General features: G+C 41.7%; 1 protein-coding gene across 4 annotated transcripts in view; it reads right to left on the minus strand.

Moving 5' to 3' along the window:
* The window catches only part of CRAMP1 (cramped chromatin regulator homolog 1), a 318902-nt gene that overhangs the window by 146389 nt on the left and 158651 nt on the right, over positions 1–13862 (minus strand). For all 4 annotated transcript variants that reach the window (XM_033963157.1, XM_033963155.1, XM_033963154.1 and 1 more), the window contains exons 13-14: positions 12027–12095; positions 9476–9557 (exon numbers count right to left, since the gene is read on the minus strand). In XM_033963157.1, the coding sequence (XP_033819048.1) occupies positions 9476–9557; positions 12027–12095 (151 nt within the window). The remainder of the gene's footprint in view (positions 1–9475; positions 9558–12026; positions 12096–13862) is intronic.

Raw genomic sequence — 13862 nt, forward strand, 5'->3', positions numbered from 1 at the left:
CATCTTGATATTGTAAACCTTTATTCTGTTTTGCAAGATGAAAAATTTCCATAACCTGTTGGTGGCGTAGTAGTTTAAATATCAGTGGCCTCGGTCCTTGATGCTTTTCTGACCTCTTTGTTGGCACTCTATGTGCTCTTTCAATCTCTATGGGTTATTTAGTTTGTAGAGGAAGTAGTTTTGGTAATAAGTTTTCTATAAAGGTCACCGGATTCCCCTTTTCTGCTCCTTCCGGTAAACCTATCAGACGAACATTGCTTCTTCTCTCACGATTCGAGTAATCCTCCAGTTCTTTAGTAAGTGTTTCAATTTTCTTTTTTTCAGTTTTTGTGTTGAGAATTTCCTCTTCCACAGTTATCATTCTTTCTTCTAAATCGTTAGATTTTAATTCGATTAGATCCATCTTTTTATTTAATGTTGAAACATCATCTGTTAATTCTGTAACTTTTTTTGTGAGAATTGAAAGCATTTGTTTGATTTCTTTAAGTTCTTTCATTACTTCTGGATCTGCGGTTTTGGATCCTGTCTCTTGTTCGGGCTTTGCTCTCTTGCTGCTTCCAGAGACTGCGAAGTCGTTTTTATTTTGCTTTCCTGACGCCATCGAGTTTATTTTTATCATAAATTTAATCTTAATTCTTCAAATTTTTGCGACTTTTTTATTCTTTCAAGGACTTTTTATACGGAGCTCTTCTGTTAACCGACCTCCTTCATGCGTGTCCAAGCCACGCCCCCTGGGGAAGAAGATTAAGAAGAGGATAGGTGCTCTAAAAACGCTAGAGCAAGCATGGTTCCTTTTTAAGGATACAGTCACCGAGGCACAAAATCTATATATACCGCGTATCAACAAGGGATCTAAGAGGAGAGAGAACAAGGAACCAGAGTAGCTCACTGTAGTGGTGAAAGAAGCGATCAGAGACAAGAAGATTTCTTTTAAAGTAGGAAAAGGTCAAAAACAGACAAAAACTGAAAAAAGCACAAGCAACATCAACGCAGGTGCCATAAGGCAGTAAGAGGGGCCAAAAGAGACTATGAGGAAAAAATTGCCAAGGAGGTGAAAAACTTCAAGCCATTCTTTCGATACATTAAGGGGAAACTACCCGCGAAGGAAGAGGTGGGGCCGTTAGACGACCATGGAATAAAGGGAGTGCTAAAAGAGGACAAACCATCGCCGACAAACTGAACACGTTTTTTGCATCTATGTTTACAGAAGAGGATATATGCAACATAGCGGAAGCTGACAGGCTATACCTAGGAAACGAAGACGGTAAACTGACTGGGTTGACAGTCAGTCTAGAAGAGGTATGCAGGCAGATTGACAGGCTTAAAAATGACAAATCCCCTGGACCGGATGGCATCCATCTGAGGGTAATCAAGGAAAAGAAAAGGGTTATAGCTGAACTGCTTCAACTAATAACCAATCTGTCGATCAAATCGGGAAGGATTCCGGAAGACTGGAAAATAGCGAATGTTACGCCAATCTTCAAGATAGGTTTGAGGGGAGATCCGGGAAACTACAGGCCGGTGAGTCTGACCTCGGTACCGGGAAAGATGGTAGAGGCGCTGATAAAGGACCGCATTATTGACCACCTTGACGGACACAATCTGATGAGGACCAGCCAGCACAGCTTCAGCAAAGGAAGATTTTGCTTGACACACTTGCTGCACTTCTTTGAGGGAGTTAACAGACAGATAGACAATGGTGATCCGGTCGACATTGTATATCTGGATTTTCAGAAGGCGTTTGACAAGGTCCCGCATGAACAACTACTTCGAAAAATTGCGAGCCATGGGTGAAATACTCACGTGGATCAAAAACTGGTTGGCGGATAGAAAACAGAGTAGGGGTAAATGGACAATACTCGGACTGGAAAAGCATCACCAGTGGAGTGCCGCAGGGTTCGGTGCTTGGGCCTGTGCACTTCAACATATTTATAAATGACCTGGAAATTGGAAAGATGAGCAAGGCGATTAAATTTGCAGACGATACAAAGTGAAGACGCAGGAGGATTGCGAAGACCTGCAACAGGACATAAACATGCTCAAGAAATGGGCCGCGACATGGCAAATGAAGTTTAACATGGATAAGTGTAAGGTGATGCATGGATAAGTGTAAGGTAACAAAAATCTTGAACACGAATACAGGATTTCTGGTGCTGTACTTGGATAGATTCCCCAGGAAAGAGACTTGGGAATACTGGTAGACAAGTCGATGAAGCTGTCCGTGTAATGCAAGGTGGCAGGGAAAAGGGCAAACAGAATGCTTGGAATGATTAAGAAGGGGATCATGAACAGATTGGAAAAACTTATCATGCCGCTGTACCAGACCATGGTGCAACCCCACCTGGAATACTGCGTCCAGCACTGGTCGCCATACTTGAAGAAGGACATGGTACTACTCGAAAGGGTCCAGAGAAGAGCAACTAAAATGGTTAAGGGGCTGGAGTTGTTGTACAGCGAGAGATTAGAGAAACTGGGCCTCTTCTCCCTTGAAAAGAGGAGACTGAGAGGGGACATGATTGAAACGTTCAAGATAATGAAGGGAATAGACTTAGTAGATATAGACAGGTTGTTCACCCTCTCCAAGGTAGGGAGAACGAAAGGGCAATCTCTAAAGTTAAAAGGGGATAGAGTCTGTACAAACATAAGGAAGTTCTTTTTCACCCAGAGAGTGGTGGAAAACTGGAATGCTCTTCCAGAGGCTGTCGTGGGGAAAAACACCATCCAGGGATTCAAGACAAAGTTAGACAAGTTCCTGCTAGACCAGAATGTACGCAGGTAAGGCTATACTCAGTTAGGGCTCAGGTCCTTGACCTAGGGGCTGCCGCGGGAGCGGACTGCTGGGCACGATGGACCACTGGTCTGACCCAGCAACAGCAATTCTTATGTTCTTAAAAAACCTATATGCATGGAAGTTGTGAAAAGAAAATTACACAACCTCCAAAAGTCAGAAGAACCTAATATAGGTGATGGAGATTCAAAAACCAAATAAGAGAGCAAAGAACAGCTGAAAAACAGTCCTATCCCTGAGAAGATACAAATGAAAAGGGGAAAGGAATTTCATAATCAAACAAAAACAAGATTTTCTTGAAAAGAATTGCTTTAGAGGATAAAGAATAGGAATTATCCTCCATTCCAGCTGATGGCTTTTCTCTCTTTATCCCATCTGGAGAAGGAAAAGAAATGAGGGCTTCAGAATGTTTTAGACGCCTGCAATTCAGTTAATCGTATATCACGCTTCTTATGCAAATTTTTCCTTATTATTCCGTTTATATTACATCTTGGATCTCATTGAGGACTTGAGTCGATTAAGTAATATTTACTTTTTATTTACTCTTGTATTTTTTCTTTGCTTTAGATCGCTTTCTGTACAAGTTTAATCTTGAATTGAAATGTGGAAATTTATAAATAAATAAATAAATAATAAAAAAGAAAGAAAGAAAGAATAGGAATTATCCTTAAAAAGCCAATACCATGGAGCAAAAAATTTAAGAGACATAGTGGCTTAGTGTGTAAGAAAAAAACTTTTAATAAAAATATTGGGGTGATTATTATTATTTTTTACAATTAAATAACAAATATTCATGAATATCAACAGCATTACAGCATATAAAATACACTAAATAGGCATAAAGAAATTAATCATCAATGATCTAGTCCCTATTATAATGGTCGCCAGTTCCCAGTCCAAAAAATTAAATCAAAATAATTAATCATTACCATTATTGACAGCCATAATTTCTAGCTTACTTGCTATGTCACACAAAAACCTCCTAAACAAATAGAGATGAAAACTTAAACTTTCAGCATAGGTTTATCCTTAATAAAATCTTCCAACCGGATTGGATCAAAACACACATATTTCTCACTTCCATACGAAATAAGGCACTTACATGGAAATTTTAAAAAGAAGGATGTTCCAACTGCCAAGACCTTCGGCTTTAGAAGTAGGAACTAACTTCTTTTAAATTGGGGTCTGTCTAGAGACATCAGGAAAAATTATTACCCGTTGGCCACAAAACAGATCTTGCTTTTTCATAAAATATAGCTTCAAAATAGCCTGTTTCTCTAACTCTGTCTTGAAGGTCACCAGGTGTGTTGCCCGTTTATCTATTATGTCTTTAGAAGATTTTAGAAACTATGATACATTCAAACTATCAAGCGAAACTAATTTATCCATTTCACCTTCTTCTACCGTTTCCTTAGCAGCTCATGGGATGTAATAGAGGTTATCTGGTTCAAAAATTTCCACATTAGAATATTGCAATATTTCCCTCAAATACATTCTCAAGAGTTCTAATGGGGAAAGATAGTGTGTAATAGGAAAGTTTAAAAAGCGAAGGTCCTTAGCTCTTAGTGAGTTCTCCAGTTTCTCTATTTTAGCATGAACCATCATACTATCTTTGATGTTAGAAGTAGCATTAACCTGTAAAGTACTCACAGCTTGTTCTAACTTTTCTAATTTATTAGCTGTATCTCCTAATTTACCTTCATGCTCATTAATTTTAACAGTTATGTCAGATGAAAATTGACAAATTCAAAACGGTTTTCTGTAATAAAGACTCAATTCTATTAACACTTATCCATACATCGTTTAACGTGATAACTTTATCTTTAGGGAGAATATTGAAGTCTGGCTCCATAGCCATCTGCATAGGAGTCAGGCCCTTAACTCTCGATAAAGATTGTCCTGAAACCTCCAGTCCAGATAGAATAGACAAATGTAAGAGTGAGACAGCAACCTCCTGTAAGGGGGAAGATTCTTTCCCAATAACATGTAGTGGTTGAGGAGGTGGTGACGGTTCCCCTGAGGATAATGAGGCAGCTTGAATATCTAAAGTTACCTGCTCTTCCACATATGGTAAAACGGGAGCCAAAAGATAATGATCCATCGGGGTTATTATTATTAATCCATTATAAGGCACAAAGGCAGAAAAAGTAATATAAGCAGCCTTAAAACAAGAAAATCAGAAAGGGGAAGCATATTATGAGAACAATATGCCAGTAAGTATAAAATCCCCTCCAAGATTTAACATGGATTTAAAGACTGTTTGTTAGAAATGAAGAAACTAGAGATGGAATGATGCCACGGCAGAGCCTCGATGTAAAGAAAAAGAACATTTTTTTTTACTGATGATTGATGCTCCAAGAAGAGGATCATCTACGGCGTCGAATATTATGCAAACAGAGGAACCCTCTGAGGACAAACATATCGACATCCACAGTACACTCCAATGAAAAGGAACATTTGATCAAACTAAAGCTGATGTGATGGTGCAAGAGTAAGTAGCCATAGTTGATGTAAACGAAGCAAAGCAGTGTGCATAAAGTCATTGACCCTGAAACAAATATCCTGAACCAATACCTAACTGAGTGGGTATCAATGGTGCCGCAGTGTGTCAATGGGTGGAAGACCTCAAAAAGGATGCATACCCAGTAGGAGACATAATCTGCACAGAAGGAGGATGTTGGTGTCAAAATGGTTAGTCAACGATGTACCCCCATATCCTTGGGTCCAGGACAGTTGCATTTGCAGAATTGAAGAAAACTGCATTAAGACTCGATGATCAGCGATGTACATTGATGAAAGGGAGGCACCATGACCATGTAATATCAAGTGGTATAGAAAGTGCCACAAGCGAGAATGCCTGAAGAGGCAATGCACTTCACAACTGACAACCAGCAATGCCCAGAAAGTCATGCATCAAATGGGCTCAATATTAAATTGGCAGGACACTGTCCAATGTGATGCAGACTTTCTACAAAATAGAGAATACACGGTTAAAAAGAATGGGAAGTTCTCCAACCCTTGGAAGGCATTCTGTGGAGTTCCACAGAGCTCCCCGCTATCCCCCATCCTATCTAACCTTTTCATGAGCTCACTTGGAAACATTGAGCTAGAAGATGAAACCCTACTATTGTACGCAGATGACATCTTCTTCTCATCCCTATAAATAACAACCAGCCAAACACAAGAGGACAAAATCTCAAACAACATAACAAGAATCCACACCTGGGCATCCACAAACAGACAAACTAAATGCCAACAAAACTAAAGCCATCTGCTTCCACACAGCTCAGCAGATTGCCCCAACGAGCATAAACCTCCAGTACCACCCTGGCTGTAGAAAAATCCTCTAAGTGCTTGGCTGCATCCTAGATAACATACTCACAATGGAACCACAAATCTCCAGCCTCCGGAAAAGACCATCTTCACCATGCACCAACTAAAACTCATCAAGCCATACTTCCATCAACAATCTGATCGTTCAGTTGATGGTACTGCCTCAGCTGGATTACTGCAAATCCGCCTACATGGGAATCAATAACACTCTAGTTCACAAACTGCAGCTCATCCAGAACACAGTTGTTAGACTCATCTTCAACTTAAAGAAATACGACTCGATCTCAGCTTTCTGCAAACAATTGCACTGGCTACCCATCTCATCGTGGATATTCTTCAAAATATCCTGTATCTTACACCATAATCCATGGAAACTCAGCCACCCCCCTCACCCAACTATTCTCTCAACAGCCTGGTCCACCTCTATGAGAATCATAAATAAAATATAACTAAACCTGCCTTATACAAAAAATCTCCACCACAGGCAAATGTTTCACTCCATGTTTACCTTCATGGGAGTAAAAGTTTGGAATGACCTACCAGAAGAGATCAGAAAAGAAACCAACCACACGTCATTCCGGAAGAAGTTGAAAACCTTCCTCTTTGACAGCTGAGCCAACACATCTCTATCGGGAAAGAACCTAACTCTTCTTAGCCTGGATGAAGCAGATTACTCCTTCCGATAACTGAGTTTTTCTCGCTCCCTTCTCCCTCTACCTCTCTCTTAAGGCCCTCCTTTTAAGTTCCCCCCAATCCCATTCTAACCCCCTCTGTAAGTCACCTAGAGCCTGAATAGGTATGTGCGACACATAAATGAAAGATTAGATTAGACATCTGCGTCTAAATGGTTGAAACATCAGATACAGAAGGCATGCATCAAGTAGACTCGATGCTAATATGCCACCTATGTAGGTAACAATGTCTACCGGTACTGGTAAGTCCCAGTCACTGGAAGTCCGACTTAAGATCTATATGTGGAAAGAAAGAAACAGAAGAAGAAAACTTTGACATTAATGAATAGAGTTTGTCTGCTTCTTTCAATCCATAGTTACGGAGTCAGATACAGGCGGAGAGGGCAAGCCACGGTGGTAGTAGAAAGAAGGCCGAAAATCCATCGATGATCACAGAAGTCAGGATGGAAAATGGTGTGAAGGCCGCTAAACGTTGAAGAAAGTCCAAATTGCTTTTCCTATCTACTTTAGTTCTTTGTTCGTTTTCAAAAGTCAAACTGAATGAAGAAACTGGAAATAAATTTATGTAAAAAATAAAATAAACGTGAAGGCAAATCGATGGAGAAACAAGAGATATGTCGTCTTCACTCCACTGAAAACAGATGACCTTGCGAGCTGGTGTTGGGCATGAAGGCACTCACGCACATGCGGTGCGGGCAATCTAAAAGCTTGCTAAAGTTTAAAGTGATACTACACTTTTCACTGTTCGTACCGGGGCTCCGTGGATGACGTCACCCCACATGTGAGAATATGCTGCCTGTTTGTCTAAGGATAATAATATATTAATTGTAATACCATTTTTTCCATTCATTTTTCATATATACACACAATATAATCTTATTAACAGCACATAGTGGTTAACTACAAAATTAAACTACATAAAGCACACTGTATGCTTCTCAACATTCATTCCTACCAGAACACCTGGCCTTGGTCACACATGCAGAACACAGATAACCCCTATGCAACTACAGGACCACAAACTAAAAGTACTAATATACACAAAAGAAACCCTAAAATATAAGGCTCTGCATACAGTAGAACCCCAGAGAAATAGAAACAAATGCATTTCTTCCTGAACAGTGCAAAATATCAACAGCAGATGTAAATTCTCAAAATTTCCTCTACCTTTGTTGTCTGGTGATTTTATTTTTCTAACCATCTTTTCCCAGTTTCTGGCTGCACTTCCTTCTGTCTGTGCTCTTAACTGTGTTTCCAGGGTTTTCTTACCCATTTGCTGTTTTTCTCTCCTTCATTTTCTACCCTACATTCATCTTTAGCATTAACTTTTAACATTCAGCTTTCTTCCATTTTTTCTGCTTTCTTCTCAAAATCTACTTTTCCATGTCTTTCCTTCCCATCTATCCATGTGTACCATCTCCTCCCTCTTTTTTCTCCCCTATTTCCATCTACCCATAAGAAGCATTTCTTCTATATCTCTTCCCTGCCACACCCATTGCTGTATACCATTGCCTCCCTGTTTCCCTTTCCCCTCCATCCCCATGCACCTTCTCATCCCTCTTTCCCCCATGGTCAGAAATCTGTGTCTTCCCCCTTCCCCTTCCTATTGTCTGGCATCTTTCACCTCTCCTTTCCATAGCCTGGAATCTCTCTCCTCTCCCATCTCTCCTCTGGCTTCTCTCCCATCTCTCCTCTGGCATCTCTCCTTATCTCCTCTTCTTTCCACGGTCTGGCATCTCTCTCCCCTTCCTATTCCAGTGGTCTGATATCTCTCACATCCCCTCCTTCCATCACCCTTCTCCGGAATCTGACATCTCTCTCTTCTTTGAGTCATCTCCCCTCCCTCCCAATGTAACATTTCTCCTTCCCTCCTCTTCACCATCATGTCCAACAATTCTTTCTCTTTCTTCCTTTTCCCATGTATACTACCTCTCTTTCCCTCCCACTTCACATACCTCTCCACACACATATGTCCAACAATTCTCTTTTTTTCTTTCCTCACCCACTGGCAGCATTTCTCTTTCCCTCCCTTCCCAACACCTGTGCAGCATCTGGCTGTCTTTCCCTGTTTTTCCAATCCCCCAGCCCATGCATCTGTCCTTCCCTGCCTTCCCAAATCCCTCCCAGTCTGTGCAATATCTATTCTTCTTGCTTTCCCAAACCCCCTTCCCCTACAGCATCTGTCCTTCCCTCATTCCCAACCTCAGCAACACCCCCCCCTCATCGGGATCCTGTGGTATGACCTCTCCCCAGTTCCTGACTCCCCCTCCCACCACTGAAATTAAAAATCTTCGGGTAGCTTGGCAGTGCAACAAATCCAGCCTCCCACCGTTGGCCCACCCTGTAAGTATTCTTTCTGCAGCACTTCCTCTTCCCACATAGGCAGGACACTGTAGAAAGAACACTTCCACGGCAAGCAGACAGCAGTAGGCTGGTTTCATTGCTCCACCGGCTTCACGAAGATTTAAAATTTCAGCAATGGGGAGGTGGTAAGTGGGGAAGTCAGGAGAGTCATATTTCCAGTTGCCATTTTTTGGGGAGGCCATGGCCCCTGTGGTCCGCTCCACCCCCCCCCCCCCATTCTAACGCCTATGGCATGTACTAAAATACCAAGTGAAATTGGAACTCTGTGACAGGTGTTCTGAAGGCCTGCAAACTTTACCTGCTACAGAAGAGTTAGATAAGATGGAAAAAGAACAGACATGGGGCGAAGCATTTCCAGATGGCCTGGGAAGGAGCGTCCTCTGCAGAAGAAGAAAAACCAATTACAAACTCATCATTAATGAGCCAAAAAATATAGTCCTAAATGCTTCTCAAAGCCTAATTTGGTGTCCAATAAACTAAGAAAGTGAGGACAAACAGAACTCTCAGTTTCTAAATCGAACAAGACTTCTTTCTCCACACAGGAATTTGGAGTAGTATACCACGGGTCAGAGGGAGTTCTTGCTGCAAGGCACTGGAATCTCTCTTCATCACCTTTTCCTTTTATGGCTGTAATGAAATGAAAGTATGATCTGGGAAAGAAAAAGAGCAAGCAGAGGAATTGCTCATAGCCTCAGAATAAGAGAATGACACAGGGAAAAGATTTGTCCCCTTCCCAGCAAGCCTCGTCTCTGTGAGCTCAGTCCCCAGCATCCATACAAACCTCAATCAGGTATGACTTTGTATATTTGTCTTTCTATTAAAGTATAAAAAGGAACATTATTTACAACTTGAAGCACCTAGCCTAAACCAGCACAACCTGTACTTATAATTGTTTTGATTGTTTAAGTTAAAGAGGAGATATTTCTTAAAGAAAAAAGCAGCTCTGTAGAGGTAAAAAAAAAAAAAAAAAAGGCCTCTTAATTAAAAAAAAATAATCATCAAACTAGTGTCCACTTTCTCTCCTTCTCCAGCTTGCCTGTTTCTCCCCCTCCTCCCAACACCCAACATGGCTGCTCTTCTTCACCAGCAGCCAACTGGCCTGGCATCCAGTCTTTGGGGCTGGGTGGAGAAATAGTAGCCATTTTGGGTTGGGGGGGAGAAGCAGACAAACAGAACAGGGTACAAACGCCCTAGTTTTTTTTTTTAAGTTAAAAAGGAACCATTTCTTAAAGAAAAAAAGCAGCTCTGCACAGGTTAAAAAAGGGCCTCCTTTAATTTAAAAAGCTAACTAGGTTCCACTTTATCTACTCCTTTCAACATTCCTGCTTCTCCCCCTCCTTCCAACCCAAAGTGGCTGCTCTTTCACCCACAGCACAAGTCTTCCACCTCCTATCAAGCTTGATACAAAAAAACCCCTCTTCTTCCCTGCATCAGCTGAGCCAGCACCAGAGCTGCCATCAGCTGAGCAGGCAGGAGAGAAAAGAAGAGCCATGATCAGCTGATTGTGGCTCTGTGTTGCTGGCAGGGGAGAAGAGGTTTTGTTGTTGTTTTTTAAAGGGAGCCTTACTGTGAAAATGCAACGAGAACAGCGATCTTCTGTCTCTACTCACCTCCACCTCGCTCCTAAATCACCACCACATCCAAAACCCACAAAATGATGCTCGTTGCCAGGGTTTTTGAATGTGCTTTGCAGTAGAAGTTGGGAGGAGGAGGTGGAGGGAGTACAAGGCCAGTTGAGGCCCTTCTTCTTTGTGATGCTGCACTGGAGGGAGGAATTTAGGGGAGGAGGAAGTAGAAAGAGGACAAGGACCAACTGGGCATCCCCCTTCTTCTGATGCTATACTCTGATGGGGAGTCATCGAGGGGAGGATGGGGACAAGAGCTCGCTCAGGTTGGAACTCAGTCGCAGTAAACAGCGTTTTTTTCCACCATGGGAATAAAGCTTTTTATCGCTCCCATAGGACGGTAAAGAGCTTTGCTCCCACACCTGCGGTAATTGTCTCAGATTTTTTACCATGGTTTACCACAGGAACCAGTCCCCGTGTCATTCTCTACTTAGAACCCCTTCACTGCAATGAAACATGGGCTAGTGTCTGAAAATGGAACATTTCTCTTCCTCATTCTTTGAAGAGCACAAAAGATATGAGCTGGAGAAAAAAAACTAAACAGGTCTTCTCATGTTGCCATAAACTGGCCAAAACAACAAACCATCAATTCAGCCAAGTACTAATTAAAAAAAGTATTATTTGCAGCACCAAAACCAATGGCTGTCACAAAAACAAGCAAATTAAACTCTTCAGGATGAAACCCATCACTCCACTTAAACTATTTATTTTAAAGCACATCATGATCTACAACAGATTTTATTTTATTTTTTGCCCTATGCTACTTTTCACCAAATTAGGATTATTGCACATTTTATAAGCAGAAACTACCAAACATTCTGCAAGATTCTTATGCAAAATAATCTTTAATAATTATTAAAATATAAAGATATTTCAGAAAAATACACTATAAAGCCAACTTAGACAGGGAAACAGAGTTCAGGTCACCAAAGCCTGATTCCTCCTATCAGAAAGACTGTTTTCATTTTTTAAACAAAAATTTATATTAGTCATTGATTTCATGACTTATGACAGACATGACACAATTCAGCAATAGCTGTGCCACTTTGGTACGTTGTCTCTAATGTCTCAAAAGACAAGGTACTGGTTTCAATAAGAATGTTCTTCTAATCTGTACCTGCTAATTAGGGCTCCAGATAAGGAATCTCCCAATCCACATCTGGTAAAATTATAATTACTACACTGAGAATATTAAACCAGTTTATATAAAGCTGTACTACTCACCTGTACCACTAGAGGTTTCCGCAGGTGCCGGTTCCGAAATTTTCTCGGTTTGGGCAACAAAAAGTCAGACTGCATTTGACAAAAGTAATTCACAGATAAGAATAATAAGGGAGAAACCAGAAGCAGTAATAATAATAAGGGCTCTATGTAAACAAGAGTAAGAACAGGAAGAACCATACAGTTGATATTTCCAACAAATGCAATGCATTCCTAGTAGGTTGCAATACTGTCTAAGCAGAGCAAGATTAATTCTTCGAGGGCCCCTAGGCACACAAGTACACTGGGCCCTTTGTCCTGTCCCACCCCACCCTGCACCCCCACTTTCTGGCTTTGCATCTAATTCTCTTTCCTTCCTCTACTCCAGCCAGTCCCTAAAACAGGGGTGTCAAAGTCCCTCCTCAAGGGCCACAATCCAGTCGGGTTTTTAGGATTTCCCCAATTAATATGCATGAGATCTAGTTGCATGCACTGCTTTCATTGTTTGCTAATAGATCTCTTGCATATTCATTGGGGAAATCCTGAAAACCCGACTGGATTGCAGCCCTTGAGGAGGGACTTTGACGTCCCTGCCCTAAAACCTCCCTCTGCAGCTCCTGGTTTCTTTCCCCTACTGCAGGGGTAGGTAATTCCAGTTCTTGAGAGCCGCAGCCAGGTCAGGTTTTCAGGATATCCACAATGAATATGCATGAGATAGACTTGCATCTCAAGGAGGCAGTGTATGCAAATTCATCTCATACATATTCATTGTGGATATCCTGAAAACCTGACCTGGCTGTGGCTCTCGAGGACCGGAATTGCCTACCCCTGCCCTAGTGCAACATTTGAAGTATAGTGATGTGATGCTTCAGCTCTTTTCAACCACGCTGTGCATCTCTGCTGAGTCCCACCCCCTCTGACATATACACTACTTCCTGTTGCACTTGGGGTAGGATCCAGCAGAGATGCACAGTGTAGTTGACACTGAAGGGAAGGAGCCAGGAGTACAAAGAGGTTTGAAGGGAGGAGCCAACACTGGCAGTGGAGGGAAATGTAGATCACATGAAGGAAAATAGGAAGTGGAAACACAAAATCAAACTACAGCACCTCTGTCTCCATTACTAAAATTGGGGACAAATGGTTGCCAAACAAGGGAGAATCAGGGACAGTTGTCCGAAATCAGGGACAGCTGATAACTCTAATAAAGGGGGAATATTGACATCTTTACAACATTTGCAATCCTATATGCTCTTCCCTCTATAGAATTTTATATTTACAAATCCACCACTTATGTTCATGGCTACATTTGAAACTCACTCCTCTAGAGGAAATTCTATTGGGTGGAGCTGAAATTAAGGTCTCAATTTCAGCTAACCTGATTGAAAAAGGTGCTCTTTAGATAGTATCTCAATCCCACTCTCCTCATTTCCTTCTGCTTCATCTGCTCTCTATTTGAGGGCGGGGGGGGGGGGGGGAGGGAAGTGAGTAGAAGCACTTATGTATGGTGGAATTGCCCAACGATTCAAATGTTCTGGTCAATATGTCCAAACTTCTTCAGAGATACTAATCCCCTCGTCTATTAAACCGTGCTAGCAGTTTTAGCGCAAAGAGCCGTGCTGAATGGCTCACGCTGCTCCCAATGAACATAAGAACATAAGCATTGCCTCTGCCGAGTCAGACCATAGGTCCATCATGCCCAGCAGTCCGCTCCCGCGGCGGCCCCCCAGGTCAATGACCTGTAGTGATCTATTACTCAAGGGCGTTTTGTATTGTATAGTAACCCTCTAACTATACCCCTGGATCCCTTTTCCCTTCAGAAACTCGTCCAATCCCTTTTTGAAACCCAAAATCATACTCTGC

This window comes from Geotrypetes seraphini, chromosome 11 (genome assembly GCF_902459505.1).
Source record: "Geotrypetes seraphini chromosome 11, aGeoSer1.1, whole genome shotgun sequence".
Lineage (NCBI taxonomy): Eukaryota > Metazoa > Chordata > Amphibia > Gymnophiona > Dermophiidae > Geotrypetes > Geotrypetes seraphini.